At 46.7% G+C, this 24468-nt stretch overlaps 1 protein-coding gene across 1 annotated transcript in view; it reads left to right on the top strand.

Annotated features, from left to right (window-relative positions):
* The window catches only part of LOC146172039 (acid phosphatase type 7), a 374339-nt gene that overhangs the window by 66310 nt on the left and 283561 nt on the right, over positions 1-24468 (top strand). The window contains exons 3-4 of the mRNA XM_084586139.1: positions 4075-4257; positions 11436-11461. Coding sequence (XP_084442265.1) covers positions 4075-4257; positions 11436-11461 — 209 coding nt within the window. The remainder of the gene's footprint in view (positions 1-4074; positions 4258-11435; positions 11462-24468) is intronic.

The raw sequence follows: 24468 nt of genomic DNA, 5'->3' as shown, positions 1-24468 counted from the left end.
GGCTTCAAAACTGCCAGAACCGAGACCCCCGTACGCTACAAGCAGATAAATGAAGGGCAAATAAGGGTGCTCGTTATTATACATGAAGGAAAGAAGCCAACAGTCGTCGAGGCCAAGAAAAGCACTGGGGTTGTACTTTGTCTTTTTTTTTATTTTTACTTTGATAATCACATTTATCAGTAATGCGATCTGTTTAAGGGAAAGGTAATAAATACAAAGTAGAAGAAAAAACACCGTGCCGGTGGTGGGATCCGAACTCACGACCTCTGAATATCGCGTCCTGTGCTCTTCCAGCTGAGCGACATCGGCCGCTGTACCCCCTGCTACTTTCTTGGGTATTATTGTTGTCTGTATACGAAACTTGAAAGTGTTCTCCAGCGCCGCCCTCAACCATGGCGGTGGACGTGGAACGTCCTGTGTTATCGCCAGCGCCCCCTAGAACCCTCTTACGCCACCTATGGCTTCACGACTGTCAGAACCGAGACCCCCGTAAGGTACAAGCAGATAAATGAAGGGAAATGAGGGTGCTCGTTATAATACATGAAGGAAAGAAGCCAACAGTCGGCGAGGCCAAGGAAAGCATTGGGGATTGTACTTTGTCTTTTTTTAACTCTCTCAAGATTCGTATACAGACAACATTAATACCCAAGAGAGCAGCAGGGGGGACGGCGGCCGATGTAGCTCAATTGGAAGAGCACCGGACGCAATATTCGGAAGTCGTGTGCTCGGTTCCCAGCATCGGCAAGTTGTTTTTTCTTCTACTTTGTGTTTAATTTTCTTGCCCCTAAACTGATTGCATTACTAATTTATGTGATTATCAAAGTAAAAATTAAAAAAAAAGACAAAGCACATCCCCAATGCTTTTCTTGGCCTCGCCGACTGTTGGTTTCTTTCCTTTATATATATATATATATATATATATATATATATATATATATATATATATATATATATATGATGCGATGGCATTTAACGTACTTGGCGGCTTAAAAATTATAGAGCGAAGGGTAGGCTTCATTTAAACAAACGTTTTATTGGCTCGACGTTTCGACCGGAAGCTGGCCTTCATCAGGAGTGTGAATGCAAGTGATGGGGGTAGGTTTTATATGCAAAGAGTGGAAAGAGCGACAGGTGCGCTGAGTAGAATGGCATTGTAGTGATGGGTTGGGTAAAAAGCAGGTGCAGGCGGGGAGTGGAAGAAAGTGCAGGTGGGGAAAGCGAAAAAAAAAAAAACCCGGCACATGGAAGGAAGCACAGTAATAGGCATGACCCCAGGCGACAAAAGCAGGAATTGTGTGACCTTCATTGTGTGTATGGTGGGGGAGGCTGACATTCCTTTGGGCCACCTGCAGTAAGCTTGACTTGGCCGTTTTGGGTGTGTTTGAGGAAGGAATTTACGGGGTAACTGAACTTTGAAGTGGAGATGAATACCAGGGCTCTCATTTATACCGGCATGCAGGGCATTAAATTTAAATATAAAGTACGATTCTCGCATTTCCCGTTCGCGGTTGCTATGGAAGCCGCTCTGGTGCAGGAAAACTTTAAGTTTGTCGAATTCGTTACTTTTTTGTTGCAGGTGTTTGGACAGGGGAAGGTGGGGGAGAGATTTGGTGTGTGCGCGATGGTTGTTGAAACGAATTCGGAAGGGGTTCTCGGTCTGCCCTATGTATTGCATTTGACACTCGCCACACTCGAGCATATATACCATGTTCCTGGAGTCACAATTCAAATTTCCGCGGATGGAGTGTTTAAATATATATATATATATATATATATATATATATATATATATATATATATATATATATATATATATATATATATATATATATATATATACTCCAAAATAAAAAAATTGTTGGGGCTGCCCAAGGGCTATATTGTGGGCTACGACACGTCCATGTTGTGGGCATGGCAGACCTCAGGTACGAGGAACATGGCAGAATGTGGAGGAAGTACAGGGCGCAACCGCGCCTCTGCTCAGACCAGCCATGAACGCCAGCGGTGATGATGCGGAGTTTAGCGTGTTCTGCAGATGCCTGTTAGATCGGCCTACGAGACAGTTCTGTGAAGCTTAGTCATGCTGTGAAGAGTTCGCTGAATACCAAGTTTACTATGCTAAACCCCTGCTGATGTTTGTGCCAGCTACAAATCGAGAGTAATCCTAATCTTAAGGAGAGCACCTTAATCTTGATTCTGGCTCTCAAACTGACGCCATTTATCTGGATTTTTTTAAAGCATATGACTGAGTACTCCATTATCGCCTTATGGCTAAACTTTCGAGCCTCTGTCTTGGCCCCCTGGTTTTATCGTGGATCCACTATTTCCTTTCTAACCGTTGGCAACGCCACTTTAATAGATAACCATCATTCCTCAGTCACAAACGTCATTTCGAGTGTTCCTCAAGGCTCTGTGCTCGGTCCTCTTCTTTTTTTGGTACTTAATAACCACCTTTCTTGCTACATCTCGTCATCAATTTGCCTTTTCGCAGACGACTGCGCTCTGTATCGACGCGTATCATCGAACAACGACCAATACCTCCTCCAAAATGACCTCAACGAAATAACTAACTGGTGCACCCGGTGGCTGATGACACCAAACGTTTCAAAAGGCAACTTATGACAGTATCACGTAAACATAATAGCTTATATTATCAGTATTCTTTAAGGTCAATCCCCCTAACACAAGTCGAGTTCTACCGGTACTTAGGATTAACAATTGCTAGCAAACTTTCATGGTCCGAGCACATCTTAAACATTGTAGCCGAAAGTTCGAAATTGCTCAACCGACTTAGAAGGCTGCAAGCCGCGTCCCCTCCATTTATCTGCAGACTTTCTTACGAAACTTTCATTCGCACTAAACTTGAATATGCCTCACCTATTTGGAATCCACACCAGACATACTTAATTGACGCATAAGAATCAGTACAGAGTCGCGTAGCCCTATTTATTACTTCATGTTACGACCGTAGGAGCAGTGTTTCTGGCATAAAATCATCGCTTGACATACCGCCACTGTCTTCTCGCTGTACAATTGCCAAACCCTGGCTTTTCCACAAGTTATATTACTGTATTCCTCATTTGCACTGCACTCTCCTACTCCCTTTCAATAGAACATCGTGTCACCTTTTTACCAGTCTGAGCCTACAGCGTCTACATGGTTCCACCAATGCATTTCATAAATCCTTCTTGCCATCCGCCATTGAACAGTGGAATGGTCTACCTGAGGCCATTGTAAATGAGAGTGACCCAATTAAATTCAAAACCCTGCTTTTATCTTATCTTCCACCTTAGTCGCACTTTTGAGTACCGCCTCTGCACGTGTTGTATTTTTTTTAAATATTGCTGAACCTTTGTATGCAAAACAGTGTTCCAATTTTCCTCTTATTTATATAGCGCGATGACCCCAATGCATCTATGATTGTTCACTCTTCCGTTTTATATTGTTCTTTTAATAATTATGTTTGCCTTCTTCACTGCTATTTTCCAAATGTTCCTTTTGTTTGTGATGTCGTTTATTTTTGCTCCCCTCTTATGTAATGCCCCGTCTAGGGCTCCTTAAGGGAAAATAAAGGATGAAATGATGAGAGTGCTCTAGAGTTGAGGAAATCTGTTCATAGACGACCGCCCCCAACCCCCCCCCCCCCCCCTAACAGAGATTTTCAGTTCTTTGTGGATGCACCTCTGGGGAATCATCACGGAAGTCTGTTCTTCCATTCTTCGTGGTACGAGAGAATAATCTGAGTTGACCACGATATTTCGCATCGCTACCGAATAAAGTAACTGAAACCTATCTATCCTGCGAAGGCAATGCAAGGATAGGCCACGAAGCTCCTAGTTTTAGGGATAAAGGAGACAAATATATTTTCACGGACTATATCACCATGTACGTGCCTAACAAAGCGGCAAAAAATGTTAACGAGGCTGGTATGCTTATTTCAGATGGTCGAAAAACCTGAGCGCATTGCTGACGAGAGCGTTCGAATTGCATTTATAGAATGTAGCAAATCAGTACATAATGGGCGTGATGATGTGACTGGCGCCTTACACCTGCTGTTTTTTTCGCTGTGCGCAGTGTACCATTGCGGTTCCCGGATGGGCTGGAGCGCCACCTTTTGGTTCCGGTCTAAAAACGCCAGCGCCCAGTGGAGTCCCCGGCTGGCAGTATTTGGGGACATGGGAAACGTCAACGCACAGTCGCTGCCCTTCCTCCAGGAAGAGGCCCAGAAAGGCACCATCGACGCTGCACTGCATGTCGGTTAGGCACATACGTTGACTCCCAAATTTCTACGACGCTGCAGTGAAGCCTTGCTTGCACTGTGTGCCGCCATAGTTATTGTGGCTGGCGGCACGTATAGCGCATGATAATGACGCTGCCTTACTAAGTAACCCAGGGGATGAACTGCAAAGAATGATTGATCACCTAGACAGGTAAGTCAGCAAGGTAGGCCTAAAATGAATGCGCAGAAAAATAAGGTAATGTTCAACCACCTCGCGAAGGAACAGCAGTTTACCATAGGCAGCGAAGCACTGGAAGTGGTAAGTGAATATGTGTACTTAGGACAAGTAGTAACTGTGGCTCCGGACCATGAAAGAGAAATAACTGGGGGAATAAGATTGAAATGAAGCGCATTCGGCAAGCACTCGCAGATTATGACTAGCAGCTTACCGGTATCACTCAAGAGGAAAGTATACAACAGTTGCATCTTACCTGTACTAATCTATACGGCTGAAACTTGGAAGCTAATGAAAAGGGATCTATTTAATTTGAGGACAACGCATCGGGTCATCGAACAAAAAATTGTAGGTGTAAACGTTAAGAGTTAGAAAGTGTGCAGACGTCGCAGAAATAAGTCCAATTAGTAACATACTAGTGGAAATCAAAAATACATTGGCATGAGCAGGGCATGTTGTGCGAAGAGGGTAAAATGGTCACTTAGGTTAACCAATTAGATTCAAAGTGTAGGAAAGCGTAGCAAGGGGCTGCAAAAAGTTAGGTGGGTTAGTGAGATTAATAAGTTCGCAGTGGTCAAGAGGATGCGGATAGCACAGAACCCGGAGAGGCCTTCTCCCTGCAGTGAGTATAGTCCGGCTGATGACGATAGTGAATGCCTTGCAGAACATAACGGCAGGCGCCGTGGCTAATGTCGTTCGGCCGGAAAAGTACTACCCCTCTACATGCAATTTATAAGGCCCTGTAGAGGTATGTAATGTAAAATGGTAACTTGAAAAGAGGAACCATGCGGAAGGGGTCCGGGAAGAAACGCAAGTTAATGAGACTGTAGAAGAAATCAAGAAATGAGCTCAGGCAGGTCATGCAATGCCAAGGGAAGACAACCGATAGTCTCCAAGGGGTCTGCATAAGATAAAGGTGCGAAAACACACACGGATATACGAAAGGTCCCGTTACCTTTCTTGTGTTCGTATGTGCTTTTGCGCCGTGCACTTACGAGGAACTGTTTTCTTGCAACATAGCGCTAAACAGACAAGAAAACCCTCACCGACTCGCCCAAGCTGCCATCCTGAGGAACTGTTACCAACTAGGCCAGCAGAACCTTCTTTCAAGTCTCTAGAAGTGACAGACTGCATTCTGCGGAATGGAAAAAGTAGCACGGAGCGGAAAATAATTAGGTGCACGCATGATATTCTTAAGAAAGCAAACGCTAAGGACTTGAAATATTACAGGCGAATCAGCTCACTATCAGTCACATATTGTCACGGAAAGCAGGTCTACACTTCACGAAAAAGGCAGGCGAGGCTTTGTCAACAAGCAGCGTTTCTCCGACAGCGCGCGAACACACTTCGTCTTTTTCTTTCAGGCGCCACCTGAGAACACCCGGTCGCATTACTTCCCTTCCTAAAAAAAGAAAAGCTGGGCCTGAGCACGAGCAATGGCCGGTACAAGCGCATATTGCACTTCACCGCGTGAAATACAGCTTAATGCGGACAACGTGCACGATCCGGCGAGTGGTTGCTGACGCGAGGGCTGCACAGTGCCAGCTGGGAGGACTTTGTACGTCACTCCCATGACACGGCGCAAAACTTCGTAAGGTCCAAAGTAACGTGAGATCAGTTTGTCACACAAAGCAGGCCGGTGCAGCGGGGTCCCCGCCCAAACCCAGGATGCTATGTGACGTCTCGATGACGGAGGTTGTAGCGGCTGGTATCCGTGCCCTACTGTTGCTGAATGTGAATGCGGGCACGTTTACGTGCTTCCTCGGCACGCTGAGTGAGCTGTTCGGCGTCTGGCGTGAGTTGATGATTATTAGTGCAGCACGGAAACATGGCATTCAACATCGTCTGAACCAGGCGAAATGGTGTAAAGCGTGTCGTCTCTTGAATGGCGGTGTTGTAGGCATGTGTGATGTAGGGTAGAATTTCACCCCCGGTTTTGTGCTGCGAGTCTATGTACATTGCGATCAGGTCGGCGATGTTTTTGTTGAGTCTCTCCGTGGGGCAATTCGTCTGTAGGTGATAGGCAGTGGTTTTGCGAAGGCTCGTATGACTAAGCTCAAACACGTCATGCATTATCTGTGCCGTAAATGCGGTGCCTCTGTCGGTGACGACTAGGGACGATACTCCATGACGCAACATGATTTGCTGCATAAAGAACTGACCGATCTCAAATGATGTGCCATGCTGCACCACCTTGGTTTCCGCACACCGTTTGAGATAGTCGGTCGTGACTATAATCCATTTGTTACTGGCCGATGACCGTGGAGATGGGCCCAGAAGGTCGATGCCGACATGGTCAAACGGCGTCTGAGGCGGTGTAATAGGTTGGAGGAAACCCGTGGGCTTGAGAAACGGTGCCTTTCAACGTTGACACTCGCGGCAGCCTCTGACGTATTGATGGGCGGTGTCAGAAAGTTTATGACAATATTAAGCCTGGACGATTTGAGCCATTTTGGGTGCAAACCCAAGTGGGCGGAAGTGGTCTCATCGTGGCAAGCAAAACGATATCGGCGCGGATGTTGGTCGACACGAGGGGTAGGTGCTCTCGGTCAATAGAGCTGGAGATTTTGTTGAATAGAACGCCATTCCGCAGACAGAATTTAAACAGGTTCCTACCAAACTGGCGATGGACGTCAGCAGCACTGCCCTTTAGGGGGTCTATTACAGGTCTGGGTCAGCTCGGTGCCGGATCATTATGTCTAAGGCATTCACTAGTCCAAGAAAACTTGTCATCATCCGTGACGTTATCGACTAATCCCACGGGCGCCCGCGAGAGCACGTCAGCATCTTCGTGCTTCTGACCAGATTTGTACACAATGTTGTAATCAAATACTTGAACGCGAAGGCTTCTTATTGCTAGTCACCCCGATGGGTCACGGATATTGGCCAGCCAGCACAAGGAACGGTGGTCGGTAATCGCTTTAAGCGGGTGGCCATAAAGTGAACGCCTAAATGTCATGGTTGCCCACAAAACCGAGATGAATTCTTTTCCGTAGTGGAATAGTTTGTTTCAGCGTGGGAGAGCGCGCGTCTGGCATACGCAATGACCCTTTCCACGCCAGGTTGAACGAGTACAGCGCCCAGGCCGACGTTGCTGGTGTCGGTTTGAACTTCGGTAGCAGCGTCTTCATCAAAGTGCGTAAGAACAGGAGTAGTTTGCAGTCGTCTGCGCCGCTCCGCAAAAGCCTCATTTTGCTCCACGGCCCACACGAACTGTGTATCATCCCGCGTGAAGCAAGTCAGGGGTGCGGCTAGCTTGGAAAAGTCGGCGATGAAGCGGCGGTAGTACGCACACAGACCCAGGAAGCGTTTTAAACTCCTCTTCGTGTCAGGAACGGGAAAATTGGCAACAGCAGCAGTTTTGTCGGGGTATGGTCTAACACCCACGGTGCTCACAAGATGACCGAAAAACTTCCTCTTTGTAGCCAAAGTGGCATTTCTCGGGCTTGAGCGTCAGCTCAGCTGACCTGAGGGCATCTAATACGGCGCGCAGGCGTTCAAAGTGTTTGCCAAAGGTCTCAGAGACCGCGACCTCGTCGTCAAGATAAACTAAACAAGTTTGTCATTTGAGGCAGACGAGAACCGTGCCCATCATGCGGTGAAACGTATCTGGTGCGAACATTGGCCTAAAGGCACCCCTTTAAACTCGTACCATCCATCTGGGGTGACGAAAGCTGTTTTTTCGCGGACCACTCACCGACCTAAATCTTCCAGTGCCCGCTCTTCAAGTCAATGGAGAAGTACTGGGCGCGACGAAGCCTGTCGAGAGATTCATCGATACGGGTCAGCGGGTAGACGTCTTTTTTAGCGATGTCGTTCAACTTTCGATAATCAACACAGAAGAGAACGGTCCCATCCTTTTTTTCACCAGCACGATAAGGGACAACAACGGGCTGTTGGACGATTGTATGACGCCGTCAGAAAGCATCTCCTGAACCTGTGTCTGAATCTCTTCACGTTCCGTCGTTTAGATAGCGTACGGCTGCTGCCGGATAGGACGGGCGGGAAGGTGTTTACTACTCTAATCCCTCCCAATATAAGAACAATCTTAGACTTCAATTAAGTGAAAGATCAAGCAGGATTTCGGAAAGGGTGCTCTACTATTGATCATCTCCATACTATAAACAGGGTGATGGGAAAATGCTCGGAATAGAACCTACCTTTATAGGCAGCTTTCATTGCTTACGAAACAGCATTGGACTCTGTAAAAACCTTGATTTTTTATAGCGCTGAAGAAACACCACAGGTAGAAAGAGACAAAAGGACAGAAGTGCATCATCAAGATCATGTACTAACTAACCCGTCAAAAAGGCCTGCAGTAGAAACCCCGCCAGTCATACAGCAGGCATACAGGGATTGCGAATTCAAGGTGAAGGCGAGCCGCATGTGAAAGTTCTGGAAGATTTTTATAATTGGTTTACTGCAACTATAATTCTGCAGAAATAAAGTAACACAATTCCTATTAAGAACGGTATTAGGCAAGGAGACGTGATCTTCCCAGTACTATTCACAGCTTGGTTAGAGGAATTATTCAGAGACTTGGAATGGGAGCAGTTGGGGATAAGGGCCGATGGGGAATACCTCAGTAAGCTGCTATTCGCTGATGACATTGCCTTGCTAAGTAACTCGGGGGATGAACTGCAAAGAATGAGTGATGACCTAGACAGGAATAGCAGAAAGGCGGGCTTGAGAATCAATATTCAGAAGAAACAGCATCATGAAGAAACAGCAGTTCGCAATAGGTAGCACAGTAATGGAAGTGGTTGGCGGATATTTCTACTTAGGGCAGGTAGTAACCGCAGATCCAGGTCACGTAAAGGAAGTAACTAGAAAATTAAGATTGAGCTCATTTGTCAAGTATTCGCAGATTATGGCTGGCAGCTTAATGGTATCGCTCAAGATGAAAGTACACAACAGTTGCACGTTACCTGTACTCACCTATGGTCTCGAAACATGGGGGCTAACGAAAAGGTTTCTAGTTAAGTTAATGACAACGCAGAGGGCTATGGAACGAAAAATGGTAGCTGTATAACCTTAAGAGTTAGAAAGCGCGTAGGGTTGGTAACATATATAACTCGATATAAAGACATTCTAGTAGGAAACAAGAAGAAATGGGCATGTATAGGGCTTATAGTGCATAGAAAGGACAACCGATGGTCGCTTAGGGTAACAAATTGTATGGCAAGGGAAGGAAAGCGTAGCTGGGGTGGCAAAAAGTTGGGCAGGCGGATAATGCTTAGTTAGTTGGGATTAAGTGGATGTAGCTAGACAAGACCGGGCTATGTGGAGAAATATGGAGGAGACTTTCGCCCTGCAGTTAGTATAATCCGGCTGATGATGATGATGATGATGATGGTGTTGAGATGCGCAAGCTTGCATAGATCAAATTGATGCAGCTGGAAACGGAGATAGTTATTAAATACGGGAGAAGCGTTTGCCCTGCAGGGGTTTTAGTCCACCTTCTAATGACGATTAAGTGATGACATAATAAACATCAATATATTTCATTTAAAAGTCCAATTAGAAACATGTGACGATTATATAGAAAGTGGGGGATGTAAGGAATTTATTTATAATAAAATAATGTAAGAATTAAAACTTCTAGGTTACAAAACATTTATCAGGCCACTTCTTGAATACGCTTCAGTAGTATGGGATCCTTATACTAAGATGAATATTAACAAACTCGAAAACATCAAAAAAAAATCAGCAAGGTTTCTTTATAGTTCGTACAGTTGGCACACTTCAGCAACCGCTCTAGTGCAAAAAGCTAATTTAGATCCTCTGCAGTTACGTCGCTTTCATGAACGACTGAAGTACATGCATCTTAAAATAACGGCTTGAGGGGCAAGTTGGTGCACCATCGTATGCATGCATGAGTGCATGCAGTAGAGAAGATGCATGAGTACATGCATCTTCTCTACTATTCTAAGCTAGGAATAAACCAGAAGCTATAAGCTATCGAACCTGTTATTCGGCGCAATACGCGTGCACATCACTCTAAAAAAATGAAAGAGTACACCTGCAAAATCAACGTGTTTAAAAATTCTTTCTTCCCTAGAACAGTCAGCGAGTGGAACGCACTTCCTGCTGATATTGCGGAATGCCCGACCGTCGAGTCTATGTTATCAAAATTGAAAAATTGTTCTTGATATATTCACGTGTAGTGCTTCTTTATTACTGTTGGCGTTTCTAGTACATGTGGTTTGCCATTGGTTATCTTTTCGGGTATTTTGCTCCTGTATTGCTCCTACCATTCCCCTGCGCATGTGGTTTCAATGTCTGCTTTTAATGTATCTTTTTTGTTTGTTTTTGTGGTCAATTCCACTGTACGAACAGCGTGTTGATGTGTTAGTATTTTAATCCATTTTTTGGTGGCAGGTCGACACCGAGATCATTTTTTATTTTTTAGGTTTTTCATCTTGTTAAGCTGGTTTTTCTTTTCTGCTGTGTATTTTAACAATGCATGTAATCCCACTCCTGCCTAAGGCCTTCTGTGAAGGCTGGCAGTATTCCTGAAATAAATAAATAAATAATAAATAAAATGTATCACGTAAGGAGAAACACAGGATTGTCCCAAAATTAACATCGGTGTCTCATCCCCAACGATGGCATCATTGCATCTGAGGTTGTGCAGTTCGCGGGCCAGCATGGTGTACTTGATGCGCATGAGCAGTTTTAAAGAGGGGCAAGGATTTGTTGACCGCGAGCATTCAGTGGCTTTCGCAGCTTCTACTCATGCACCGTGCCGCTTCATCGTGACGCTAAACCATCCCCGCGCTACACGGTCAGCGTAGGCTCCGTCAAAACAGTTGCCCCTTGGCGCATTCTACTTCGTTTCATCCGTGAAAAGAAGCGATGAAAAAAAAGGTTCAGGGCCTCGTTGCGGTAACAAAATAAGCGCATTGCTTTTTTTGCTTTATGGCATTTAACGTCCTGAAGCGAATATATCCTCATCGTCGTCTTTTGTCTTTCCTGCAGGTGACTTCGCCTACAACATGGATTCGGTGAGAACTTTTTACTTTTCCTCCAACTGTTATGCGCGAAAGCAGACGACGCGCTTTGTAAAGCGACGACCTCATCTCATGGCTCCTGTAGCTCCCTCTTTGAGCTTGAGAGTTTGATTCGTTATAAAGTGTTATGGACCAGCCAACACGACGTTTCGAGTGCAACTTCAACGCTACTCACTAATGCGTGCGATCAGTCGCCGATGTCCGCCGGTGTACTGGCAGCTGATTTTACTCGTTTCTGAATCACTCGCAACCCAGAGTAAACTAGCGAGAACATTGCATTCTATTCATATTCAACGCATTAACCAGACCACACTACAGACATTTTATGATAAACTACAGCAAGTAAACTGGAGCAGCGTCTATGAGGCAGAGGAAGCATACAGTATATTTATTTCCATTTATAAACAGCTGTATTGTGAATGCGTTCCTTACAAGACAAGGTACGAATTTCAAAGGCACGCAAGCCATGGATAACAAGGAAATGCCTGAAGGCGATAAGAATAAAACACACACTCTTTAAGCGCTTTCTAAAAACTAACTTTTAGTAAAGGACAGACTCGTCGGGCTACACTCTCACTTTCAAGACTGCTTTTCGTCCGCCTCCGCGGTTAACAGACGCGCTCGAGCAAGCACTGCATAATAACGGTCGACCGTACCCGACCAGCCCGACAGAACCCCTACCGAGTATAACCGCGGGAACGCGAAGTCATTGCTCTGCAGGTAGACGAGATGTTAAATGACGGTGTCATGCAGCTATAGAGGACTCCCTGGGCTTCACCTGTTCTCGTTAAGAAGAAAGACGTAATTTTAGGATTGTGCGTGGATTACCGTAAGCTCAATTAGGTCACAAAAAAGCCGCCTACCCGCTCCCACGCACTGATGACTCATTAGACCTGCTGCTGACCGGTTGATTTTGAGAGCAATCACTGACAGATCGAAGTCAATAGACATAAATGCGAGAAAACAGCGTTTGTCAGGTCCGATGGACTTTGCGTTCAAGGTCCTATCTTTCGGATTATGCTTCTCTCCAGCGACATTTTAGCGAATGATGGACGCAGTTCTATCTGGTCTTAAATACCAGATGTGTCTAGTCTACCTGGCCGACGTTATTGTGTTTTCGCCAACGTTCGAGGAGCAATTCCAACGTCTCACCGCTGTTCTGCGGGCTATCAGATCTGCCGGCCTCACGTTGAAACCTCAAAAGTGTCACTTTGCTTATGAAGAGCTCCTATCCTTGGGCCACGTCGTCACCTATCGAGATGTTCAGCCCGATCCCGGCAAAATCAGCCACCACCACATTTCCTACTCCGTCCGACAAGAATACAGTTCACCGTTTCTCGGGCCTCTGCGCCTATTTCCGCAGATTTAATGAACCCGTTTCGCGAATTGCCACTACGTTGACATATCTCGTAACAGATATGTCAACTACTAAGGTAATCGCTAACAGAATTAGGACAACCTTAGACTGCAATCAAGCAAAGGATCAAGCAGGGTTTCGGAAACGGTACTCTACTATCGATCATATCCATACCATCAATCAGGTGATAGAAAAATGTTCGGAATATAACCAGCCCTTATACATAGCATTCATTGATTACGAAAAAGCATTTGACTCAGTTGAAACCTCGGCGGTGATGCAGGCATTGCGAAATCAGGGGGTAGACGAGCCGTACGTGAAAGTGCTGGAAGATATATATAGTGACTGCACAGCAACCATAGTTCTGCATAAAGAAAGTAACAAAATTCCGATAAAGAGAGGTGTTAGGCAAGGAGACACAATCTCCCCAGTACTATTCACAGCTTGTTTAAAGGAAGTGTTCAGAGACTTGGAATGGGAGCAGTTAGGGATAAGGGTAGATGGAGAATACCTCAGGAATCTGCGATTTGCTGATGACATTGCCTTGCTAAGCAACTCGGGGGATGAACTGCAAATAATGATTGATGACCTAGACAGAAAAAGTAGAAAGGTAGTCTTGAAAATCAATATGCAGAAGACTAAGGTAATGTTCAACAGCCTCGGGAAGGAACAGCAGTTTACATTAGGTAGCGTAGTACTGGAAGTAGTAGGCGAATATGTATACTTAGGCCAGGTAGTAACCGCAGATCCGGGCCATGAAACGGAAATAACAAGAAGAATAAGACTGGGATGGAGCGCACTTGGCAAGCACTCGCAGATTATGACTAGCAGCTTACCGGTATCGCTCAAGAGGAAAGTATACAACAGTTGCGTCTTGCCTGTACTCACCTATGGGGCTGAAACGTGGAGGCTAACCAAGAGAGTTCTACTTAAGTTGAGGACAACCCAGAGGTCTATGGAATGAAAAATGGTAGGGGTAACATTAAGAGATAGAAAGCGTGCAGAGTGGGTCAGAGAAATAACTCAAGTTACCGACATTCTAGTGGAAATTAAGAAGAAATGGACATGGGCAGGACATGTAGTGCGAAGAGAGAATAACCGATGGTCGCTTAGGGTGGACACGTAAAGCAAAGTGAGGACAACGTGGTACACGGAGTCATTACTGTGGCCAATCTGGAGACCACCGAATCCCTGCGAGGGAAGGTGAGAAGCTTTCGCGGAGAGAGCAAAATCCTGGAGATCCGAAAGTTCGGCACTTCGAACAAAGCAAGGGTCACCTTCGAAGGGAAGTGCAAGCCCAGAGCTGTGCTGTATAACGCGGAAGTTATACCGGTAGCCACTTACCGTCGCACCATACCAGCGTGTAACCTGTGTGGCACGGTGGGACATAGGGCAGACGCCTGCCCGACACCGAGGCAAGAAAACTGCGGACTCTCCGGAACGCAAGCTCCGTTTGTGGAGGGGGTGCGGGCCCCTCACGAGTGCAATCCAAAATGTGCGGTATGTGGCGGCGAACACGCCACGAACTCTAAAGACTGCACTGCGAAATTCCGAAGGAACGAGCCGCAACAAACCAGTAACAAGAACAAGAAAAAGAAGAAAAAGACAAGAAGGAGCGAGAATCTCCCGCCCCCTTCGAATAACACGGAGCCAAATTCTAAACAAAACAATCAAGAGAGGAACTGGGCCAGCATGGTCAAGAACGGGAAGCAGCCGGTGAGTGGGGTCGCCCCTCCTCCTCCCAACACTACCTCTCCACCTACACCAAATTTGGTAGAAATTGAATTAAGGAAACAGATAGCAGCCCTAAAAGCTCAAATAGAGCTACTAACCAGCAAACTAGAAACTGCACTAGCTAAATCTCAGCCGCCTCAGCAAGAGAAGGCGATGAAAAGCGACGTAGAGCCTAGTATGGAAAACAAACTAGAAGCTATGATGAGGAAGATACAGGAATCCATTCCCTCCATAGTATCACGACAGATAGCGAAAGCGATGACGATTCGCAAGTATGCTAACACAAGGAGACCCACGAATCCCGTAACTCACAAGATGCGTAGGGTGATCAGTGAGGGTGAGAAGCTGCAGCAGCTCCCCCTCCAGAATAACAATCTTCAGGCACAACATGGCGGGACGAGCTAAGGAGAATCCTATAATTTTAACACAGTGGAATAGACGAGGCTTTAAATCAAAGACTAAGAGAGCGGACCTTAGGATGTACCTTTCCCCGTACGAGCATACTCCGGCAGTGGTGGCCGTACAGGAGCCAGGCGGGAACGCTAGCCTCACAAACTACAAAACGTTCCAACTCGACCCCCTGACATGCATCTTCGTGCACAAAAATTTCACAGCAAATCTGGTAGATCTGGAATTACAAGCCAGCTTTTCATACGTGATGGTGACTCTCCTGCCCATAAAAAAGGATGATCCGCCGCTCCACATCCTGAATGTGTACTGCCCACCTAAAGCAAAAATTGTAACCTTCTCCACACTCCTGAATAGGGCTGTCAGGGAAGCGGGACAAGATCCGTTACTAGTGTTAGGAGATTTCAATGCGCAAAGCCTCTCATGGGACTACAACCGAGAGGACGTACGAGGACGGAAGCTATCTGAGGCAGCGTCCACATTAGGCCTAACCCTACACACCGACCCGGCCTACCCCACGCGAATTTGGAACTCCGCGCAGAGGGACACTTGTCCGGATTTAACTTTTTCAAAAAACGCTAGGCGAGTGGAGTGGACGAATACGGAGGAAACATTCGGTAGTGGCCACTGTCTGATTAACATAACGATCCGCACTAAACCCCTTACCAGACCGACGGGATAGACTAGGATGCCGGACTGGGCAAAATTTAGAAAAGAATATAATGTTAGTTCTATCCAGGAGCAGGGATACCAAGCCTGGACCAAACAGCTGCTGACCAGTCTCCGTTCGACGGAAACGCGGGTAAAGCTCTCTGTGGCGGTGACGGATGTGGACACCCACCTCCTCCACCTCTGGGAAGCCAGACGCAGCATGGTTAAAAGATGGGGCAGACAGAAACATAACCGCAAGCTAAAAACCCGGATCGCGGCTATAACAAAAGAGGCGGCAGAATACGCGGCGCAACTCGCGGACACTAACTGGGTAGAGAGGTGCAACGCGGCAGCTAGGCAGATGTCTGGCAAAAACACATGGCGTCTCTTCCGAGCTCTCATAGATCCAAACCAGACGCGCACCGAGTCGCAGAAACACCTGCAGAGAGCAATACACGCCTTTCAAGGAAATACGGCCCAGTTAGCGCTGAAGCTCCGAGACCAGTACTTGAGCACGACCCAAGACCCAAGGGGAGAAGCTTACAGGTACAGTGGAGACGAAAATGTTGAGCTAGATGAACCTTTCAAACTATACGAGTTCAAGGCAGCCCTAGCGAGAATGAAACGCGGGACTGCGCCAGGAAGGGATGGGATCACGGTAAAACTCCTAGCAAACCTACCAGACCACGCGTACCAATCCCTGCTAGAACATTTCAATTCGATCTGGACGGGCGAAGTTCCTCTTCCCACCGAATGGAAAACGGCACTCATAGCTTTCATCCCAAAGGCAGGCAAAGCCATAGATACGGACAACCTCAGGCCCATTTCTCTCATGTCGTGCGTAGGCAAATTGATGGAAACAATGGTCAGAGACAGACTTTCCGAGTATCTTGAAAATAAGCGAGTCTTCGCCGACTCGATGTATGGCTTCAGGCCAAATAAATCGGCTCAGGACGTCCTGCTTCAGCTTAGCAGAGAAATATTGAATCAAATAGAACATCCGAACGGGGATAAGATAGTGCTGGCCCTAGATCTGAAGGGAGCCTTCGATAATGTGACGCACGAGGCCATCCTGACACACCTTTCGGAGACGGGGTGTGGAAAGAACGCGTTCGAGTACATAAAACGCTTCTTCTCAGACAGACAGGCCTACGTGAGGATCCAGAACGCAGACCACGGTCCCTTTCTATTAGGCACGAGAGGTACACCACAGGGAGCGGTGCTATCCCCGCTTCTTTTCAACATGGCAATGAAAAATCTCCCGGTCCACCTGGAGAAAGTCTCGGGTGTGCAGTACGCGCTGTACGCGGACGACATCTCCATATGGGCCACGCAGGGCTCTCTCGGAAAAATGGAGGCCAGCTTGCAGGAGGCAGTCACCGCTGTAAATGAGTACACGAAAAAATGCGGCCTTCAGAGCTCACCCAAAAAATCCGAATTCGTCCATATTCTCCCCTCCAAAAAATGCACAGACAAGATAGTATTGCGACTTGGATCAGACCCAATACCAGAGAGAGAGGAAATTAGAGTACTGGGCCTTTTCATTCACCAGCGTAAGCAAGCGACGACCACGCTCGACAAGCTAAAAAAGGTGGGAGACCAGGTGGGCCGAATGGTCCGCAGAGTCTCAAACAAAAAAGGGGGACTGAGAAGCAAAGATGCTCTACGGCTGGCCAATGCCTTTGTAACAAGCAGAATCCTGTACTCGACCCCCTATCTCCACCTCAAGAAACACGACGAGAACATCCTCGAGGTGATGACGCGCAAAATAGCGAAGAAGGTCCTAGACCTTCCTATAACCACGTCAAACCTGAGACTCCAAGGTCTGGGTATGACGAACTCGTTCGAGGAGCTGAGAGAAGACCACCTCACGAGTCAATACACGCGACTATCACAGACACCGTCGGGGCGTCGCCTATTAACCCGTCTACACATACACCACACGACTGTAACCGAGGAAAGAGTAAGGCTTCCCCAGGAGTGGCGATACGCCCTGCAAGTAAAACCACTCCCCACTAATATGTCCAAGCACGACCACGAGGGTAGGCGCATGGCCAGGACAGAGGCCATAGCTCATCACTACGAAGGGAAACCCGGAGTGTACTATGTGGACGCTTCCGGCCCGCACCAAGGCGGGTGGTACACGGCGGCAGTGATCCACGAGTCCAAAACGGTAAACGGGCTCACATTTAAAGCCCGAAGCGCAACACAGGCAGAGGAAGTCGCCATCGCGTTAGCAGCAACACATTCTGATTCCAAAACAATCATAACGGACTCGCGAGTGGCGTGTAGGAACTTTCAACAGGGCTGGGTCCCGTACCTCGCCTACCGGCTACTAAAAAACAGCTCGGACCTGACCTACCGACTACTGCAAAACAGCTCGTACGTGGAAAGTCCATCCCGCCGCTTCATAGTCTGGGCTCCGGCCCATTCTGGGCTAGAAGGAAACGAGGCAGCAGATGCCGCCGCCCGCGCGCTTTCTAACCGGGCAACGTCGTCTCCTTCCTCAGAAGAAGAATTTACACCAGCCTACACTTTCAGAGAAATTACGCAGCTGTACCATGACAGGAACAATATTTACCCCCACCCGTGTAAAGGGTTAACAAGAGCGGAGGAACGCGTGTTTCTTCGCCTCCTTACGAATGCCATGATGTGCCCGGCGTCACTTAAACATTTTGACAGTGCCTTCTCCGGGGAGTGCCCACACTGCGAGGAAATGTCCTCGGACCTTTTCCACATGGTGTGGGCGTGCCCCTCCAACCCTGCCTTTGCACCTAACCAAAACACCACCCGGGAGGACTGGGAGGCGACCCTACTCGCCTGCTCCGACCTGAAAGCCCTAAAGGCCTTGGTCAAAAGAGCAATGGCGGCAATGGAAGCCACAGGGGTCCCGTACTAGGGACTCCACCTAGTATTTGTGAGGGGAAGGGCACTAAGCCTGACCCCAAAGCAACCTTCATGTAACTCCATATTTTATTAAACGTTTTCACCACCACCTTAGGGTAACAAACTGGATTCCAAGGGAAGGAAAGCGTAGCAGGGGGCGGCAGAAAGTTAGGTGGACGGATGAGATTAAGAAGTTCGCAGGGGTCAAGTGGATGCAGCTAGCACAGAACCGGGTTAAGTGGAGAAATATGGGAGAGGCCTTCGCCCTGCAGTGGGTATAATCAGGCTGATGATGATGATGATGACATATCTCACCCGAGAGGATGTCACCTTCACCAGGACAGACGAACTGCAAAAGGCACTCTACGAGTTATGGCACCACTTGCAGACAATACCTGCGCTTGCACACATCGATTCGCGTGTCGAGACTGGTCCACACAGATGCCAGCAAACGTAGGTCTAGGCGCTGTACTCGTTCAGTGGCAATACGGTGCCGAGCGAGTTATCAGATACGCCAGCCGGACTTTGTACCGTGCCGAATCGAGCTATTCCACAGTCTAAAAATAATGTCTGGATGTTGTATGGGCGGTGGCGGGCACTAATCGGGTTGTGAGCGACCACCACTGTCTGTGCTGGCTAACGAACTTGCGAGATCTCTCCGGACGCCTTGCACGATGGAGTTTACGGCTACAGGAGTTCACGTGACCATCGTGTATGTCTGGGCGTCAGCACAGTGATACCGACTGCGTGTCCCGTTCACCTGTCGAGGCTACGCGTGGAGACGAAGAACCCTTATCGCAGCCGTCGACGCGATCACTGTTTCGCAACAGCAACGTGACGACCCAGCTATCGCACCACTCATCGATATTCTGGAAGTGCGTAAACAGAAAATCTCCGTATTTTCGCAAGAGCGCAGTCACTGTTCTGCATGCGAAACTGTGTGATACAAGATCAACTTCGCGCCGACGGGAAGAGATCTCGGCGTGCTAGAGGGTCGTCGCGAAGAAATGTTGCAGGCATGTCATGAAGAGCCAACAGCAGGTCACATGGGGTATGCTCGAACCCTGGCCTGAATTGAGTCTGAGGCCGCAGTAGATTTCGTGCAAACATGCCATGATTGCCAGCGACGGAAAACACCGCCTGTGAAACCGGCCGGTATACTGCATCCTGTTCAAGTGCCAAGATACTCATTTGAACAAGTTAGCATGGATCTGTTTGTCTTTTTTCAAATTCTGCTTCGGGCAGCTGGTGGATAATTGTCGCTACAGATTACCTCCCGCATTACGCTGAAGCAAATGCCCTCCGGCGCGGCACGGCAATCGAAGCAGCGAAATATTTCATCGAACGCATCGTCCCGAGGCACAGCGCCCCGACAGTTATAATGCCGGACCGAGGAACTGCTTTCTCTGCCAGGCTACTGGAATCTGTCATGCAGCTGAGCGGCACTGCTCATCGCAGGTCAACCACCTACCATCCAGACTAATGACTTGACAGATCGCCTGAACAAAATTAGAGGACACTGATGACTGAAAGGCGAAAGCCTGAGTGCTGCATTCTGCTCGCGATTTTACCGGGTGCGCGGCATTAATTAGTAATAAATTAGTGAATTAAGCAACTGTCACCGATTAATAATTCTTAATTATTCAGTTATTATTTCATAATTATTCAGTTAGACATTGAATAAATAGTCATTAATAAGTAAGTTGTTATTGATAGCCATATGGCCATTTAAGGCGACATATAGCGGTGGTTCCCGCATACGCAAGATCACATAACCACGCTTGAGGCTGTCCAGCGAAAAGGTGTGCGCTTTATCTACAACAGATATAGGCGTACCGACTCACCGACGCAGATGCTGTCTTAAATCGGGTTTGATACGCTAGCTATTCGTGCGACGTTTCACAGCCTGAAGCTTCTGTATATGCTCTTGCATAACAAGTTTAAAGTTCAAAAGAATAAACTCACACTAGCAGAATATTTGTGTGCAAATAACATGTTTATGTTTTCCTTTTTCCCGCGAGCTGTACGAGAGTGCAACTCCCTACGTGGTACGGTGACTGCACAGCTAACAGTCGATAAATTCTTAGAAATGGTTGGCAAAAGTGTGTTGTCAGAAAACAAGACCTAATGTTCTCTTTTTTTTTCCATTCCGGGAGCTTTCCGTATTTTTGCAATCTCATGAACATGTACAATGTGAAAGGGTGATGGTGTTTGATGCGTTTTTGTATTCGTTGTATTCCTTTTTCCACTGCATTGTCACATGTGTGAATATTTCCGTGTTCTTATATTTTTTTCACAAAGTTATGCCTTGTCGACTACATATCTGAAACAAAAGCAAACTCACTCCTGTAAAAATCCCTGAAGGGATTGGCAGTATCTTTAAATAAAAAAATACTAATAATTAATAATTACGCAATTGCCACTAATTAGTACTTATTAGTTAATTTGTAATTATTCTGTGGTCATTTATTTAGTCATTATTAGTCATTGCTTATTGCTTGCCATATGACCGTATAAGGCGGCAGTTATTAAGTATTAATTACGAAACTGCCACTAATCAGTAATAATAACTGATTTATCATCAATCACTAATTACATAGTTAGTCAATAAATAAATAATTTAGTAAGCATTATTTAGGAATAAGCAATTCAATAACGATTAGTACTACGAAAATAATTATTTACTCATTTAGTATTAAATAAGCATTGATTTGTATATGACCTTATAAGGCACGCATTCGCGCATACTGTAGTCATGGGTGCGCGACTTTAATTAGTAATAATTAGCTCATTGCACAACTGTCCTTCGTTAGTAATTACTAATTAGTTATAATCAGCAAGCAGCAATTAGTAATCCGTGTCGAGTAATTAGCAATTATTATTTATTGCGCAACTACCACTAATGAGTAATTACTAAGTAGTCAATAAATAGTAATTAATCATTAATTGCCGATGGTCATATAAGGCAGGCATACGCGCGTAGTCTGGTGGTGCTCTGTTGTTGGTCGAAACCTCCATGGCGTCATCTCCTCTCGACCAAACGCCGCAGCAAAAGCGTGACTTTTGCTGACGACAAAGATGAGGCTATAAAGAATTTCGCCTTAAAACTCTTGCCGACATGATGTCTATGTACGTGGATGTTGAACATCGGTCTTGGGATGACGTCCTGCCATACGCCACATTTGTTTGCAACACGGCGCATCAGGAAACAATACAAATGGCGTCGTTCTCCCTATTGTATGGCCGCGAAGTTTGGACAATGCTGGAAGCCATGTTGCCTCATGATGGCTACGACCTCGAAGTTGGCGCCGAGGAGTTTACTCAGCGCGCAGAAGAAGCGCGACAGCCGGCGAGGGCACGCATCCGGAAGCAGCAAGGCCGAGACGCCCAGCGTTATAATCACCGCCACCGTGTAGTGACTTTCAAACCGGACGACAGAGTGTGACTCTAGACTTCTATTCGAAGTCGTGGACTATACGAGAAATTTCTGAAATACTAATTTGGCCCATACAAAGTGTTCCTTCAGCTGAGTGACGTCACGTACAAAGTATTTCCGGACGAATTTTCTGTTACTCATCGCCAGCAGAATACCGAGGTGGCTCACGTCGTATCCATGAAGTCGTGCTTTTCGCGAGAACTGCCCTAGAAGATTAACAAAGCGCCTTACCGCACGTTTCTTGCTTACTCTATTTTTTTTTCCTTTCGAATGCATCGGGTCGACGTTTTGTTTTGCAAGGGTGTAAGGGAGCGTGTGCAACAGCAGCCGCTAGGCGGCTGCTCAACGCGAATCTCATGCTCTGACTTGAAGAAGTGGTCCCGTGACGTTCGATTCGAAGATACTGAAGTTTGGTGCTTACCGTCTCTCGGCACTCTGACCTGCTCTCCAGGGCCTTCTGGATCAACCCCCATTAAAACAAAGCTTCTTGTTGCGTACCTCAGCTGCAATATATATTCCATATACATTCATCTCAATATTTCGTTCCACACAAGTGAAGAACAAATCAAGCTTTATTGTTTGCATTTGATTCATTCTTATATTAAAGTGTAGATGTCACATGTCACAGGGGATTGTCATCAGCGTTTTTTTCTAATTTCTTTCGTTTTCTTCGGTGCGCACCAAGCGCTGCATTACACTTTTCATTGGCACAGCGCCCCGATGGCGTCCGATGCAGACGCATGTGCGCGCTGCTCCCCACCCATTCATGGTGGGCAGCAATTTTTGTCGTGCGCGCCTTGCAAGCAGTGTTTCAGGAAACCTTTTGGGACCTAAATTGTCCACTTAGCTGATTCTGCGAATGTCGAATAACTTTGACGCTCTGGGTATGGGGCCTTCTGATTGGTCGCTGTTCGCTGTTTCAATGAAAATGTTGGGAACGGGTGCGAGCCCGACTTTCTTCCTTTCACAGCACAGAAGTATCGTTCTTTAAAGGGCCTGTCCGGTGTCCGGCCGCCGTCCTTGCCTTGCGTAACCACACCGCATAATGGCAAAAAGAAAAACCAAGTGAATGACATTCGTACGTTTGACTTCGCTGCTTAGCTTCTCCATCACCTGCAACCTGTACGACACTTGCGTCAGCATGGCGTCAGGCCTCGCTCCCACGCCATTCTTGCTTGCGCCCGGTTCGCCTGCAGTGTCACGAAAATGATGGTTCACACTTTTTCTGTCGGCCGGTGTTAGCTACTGGGCACCACAGCGCAAAGCGGCTCTCCATCTCACACTGATATTTCAATTAATTAGGAACTAGTCAAGTGGCCGCAGTTGTCTTACAACGGGTGAAACAGTCCCACAGTCTACGCAATCTCTGGTATTATATGTACCGGCTTCATCACCTGAGCGTCGTACGGAAGCAACGACTATGGATGAATATACATAGTTGAGAGCTTGGACCTGCTTTTTGCAGGCTCAACAAATGTCAACGTTATGGAGGTTACTCTTGAAATAACTCGCCAAACGGGTCAATAAAAACAGAAATATCCAACAAAATCAAAAATTCATCAACATAACGAAACTCTTTTAAAATCCTAAGATCATCAAGCCGCTCAAAAAACAGTAGTCATTTGACAGCAGTCATTCGGAACAGTTTATTGCTTTCGGAGACCCTATTGTCTCGCGGATTTTAGCATCCTTTCATGCATGTTTTAAACCACTCACATTCACCACCGAATTGCCCGAGCAGAACAGCATTAGGTTTTTGGATTTGCGATTGTATTTTAAAGATCACGCGTGTTGGGTGTATGAGCCAAGGGCCAACAAGCCTCCCCTGCCGTATAGTTCGTCGCATTCTAAGCTGGTCAAGAGGAATATCGTGCTGTCCGTCTTGTCGAGTGCTATTAGAAAGTCATGCCAACACACCGTTGATGAGAGTCTTAGCTCACAGGTGGCTCGATTGGAAGCAGCAGGTTACCCCAGGCACGTGAAGGTGCATAAGGAAACAATTGGGTATAACATTCCATTGGCAGGCAGAAAGAAATATCTCTGTCAGAGTGGAAGGTGCCTGAATGAACGCCTTCGCGAACATCGCTACAATGTTAAAGAAAAAAGAGGTGGTTTATTTGATATGCACTGCAGACACTGTGAAGATTGTGTACCCGTCTTTGAGGCATGCAAGGGCATCACCCATTTACTTCTGCTTTATTGATTATGCGAAAGCGTTTGACTGCGTAGATCACAGCAGATTGTGGCAAGCTCTCCAAGAGATGGGAGTTCCAATTCACCTCATCTGTCTCCTCAGGAACCTTTATGAAGGGCAAGAGGCCACAGTCAGAACTGGGCATGGTCTTACTGATTGGTTTCCGATTGAGAAAGGGGTGAGGCAAGGCTGCATACTGTCGCCCTGCCTATTTAACCTATATGCAGAGTGCATCATGAGGAAGGCCGGTCTGGACGAGTCTTCAGCTGGAGTGAAGATTGCTGGAAAACGTTTCAACAACCTTAGATATGCGGATGATACCACTTTAATGGCAG

The sequence above is a fragment of the Amblyomma maculatum genome, unplaced genomic scaffold, assembly GCF_055883805.1.
Source record: "Amblyomma maculatum isolate TAMU_Amacu unplaced genomic scaffold, ASM5588380v1 scaffold_15, whole genome shotgun sequence".
NCBI classification, from domain to species: Eukaryota; Metazoa; Arthropoda; class Arachnida; order Ixodida; family Ixodidae; genus Amblyomma; species Amblyomma maculatum.
The sequence above is the reverse complement of the archived record's forward strand: the minus strand, read 5'-3'. Positions and strand labels throughout refer to the sequence as shown.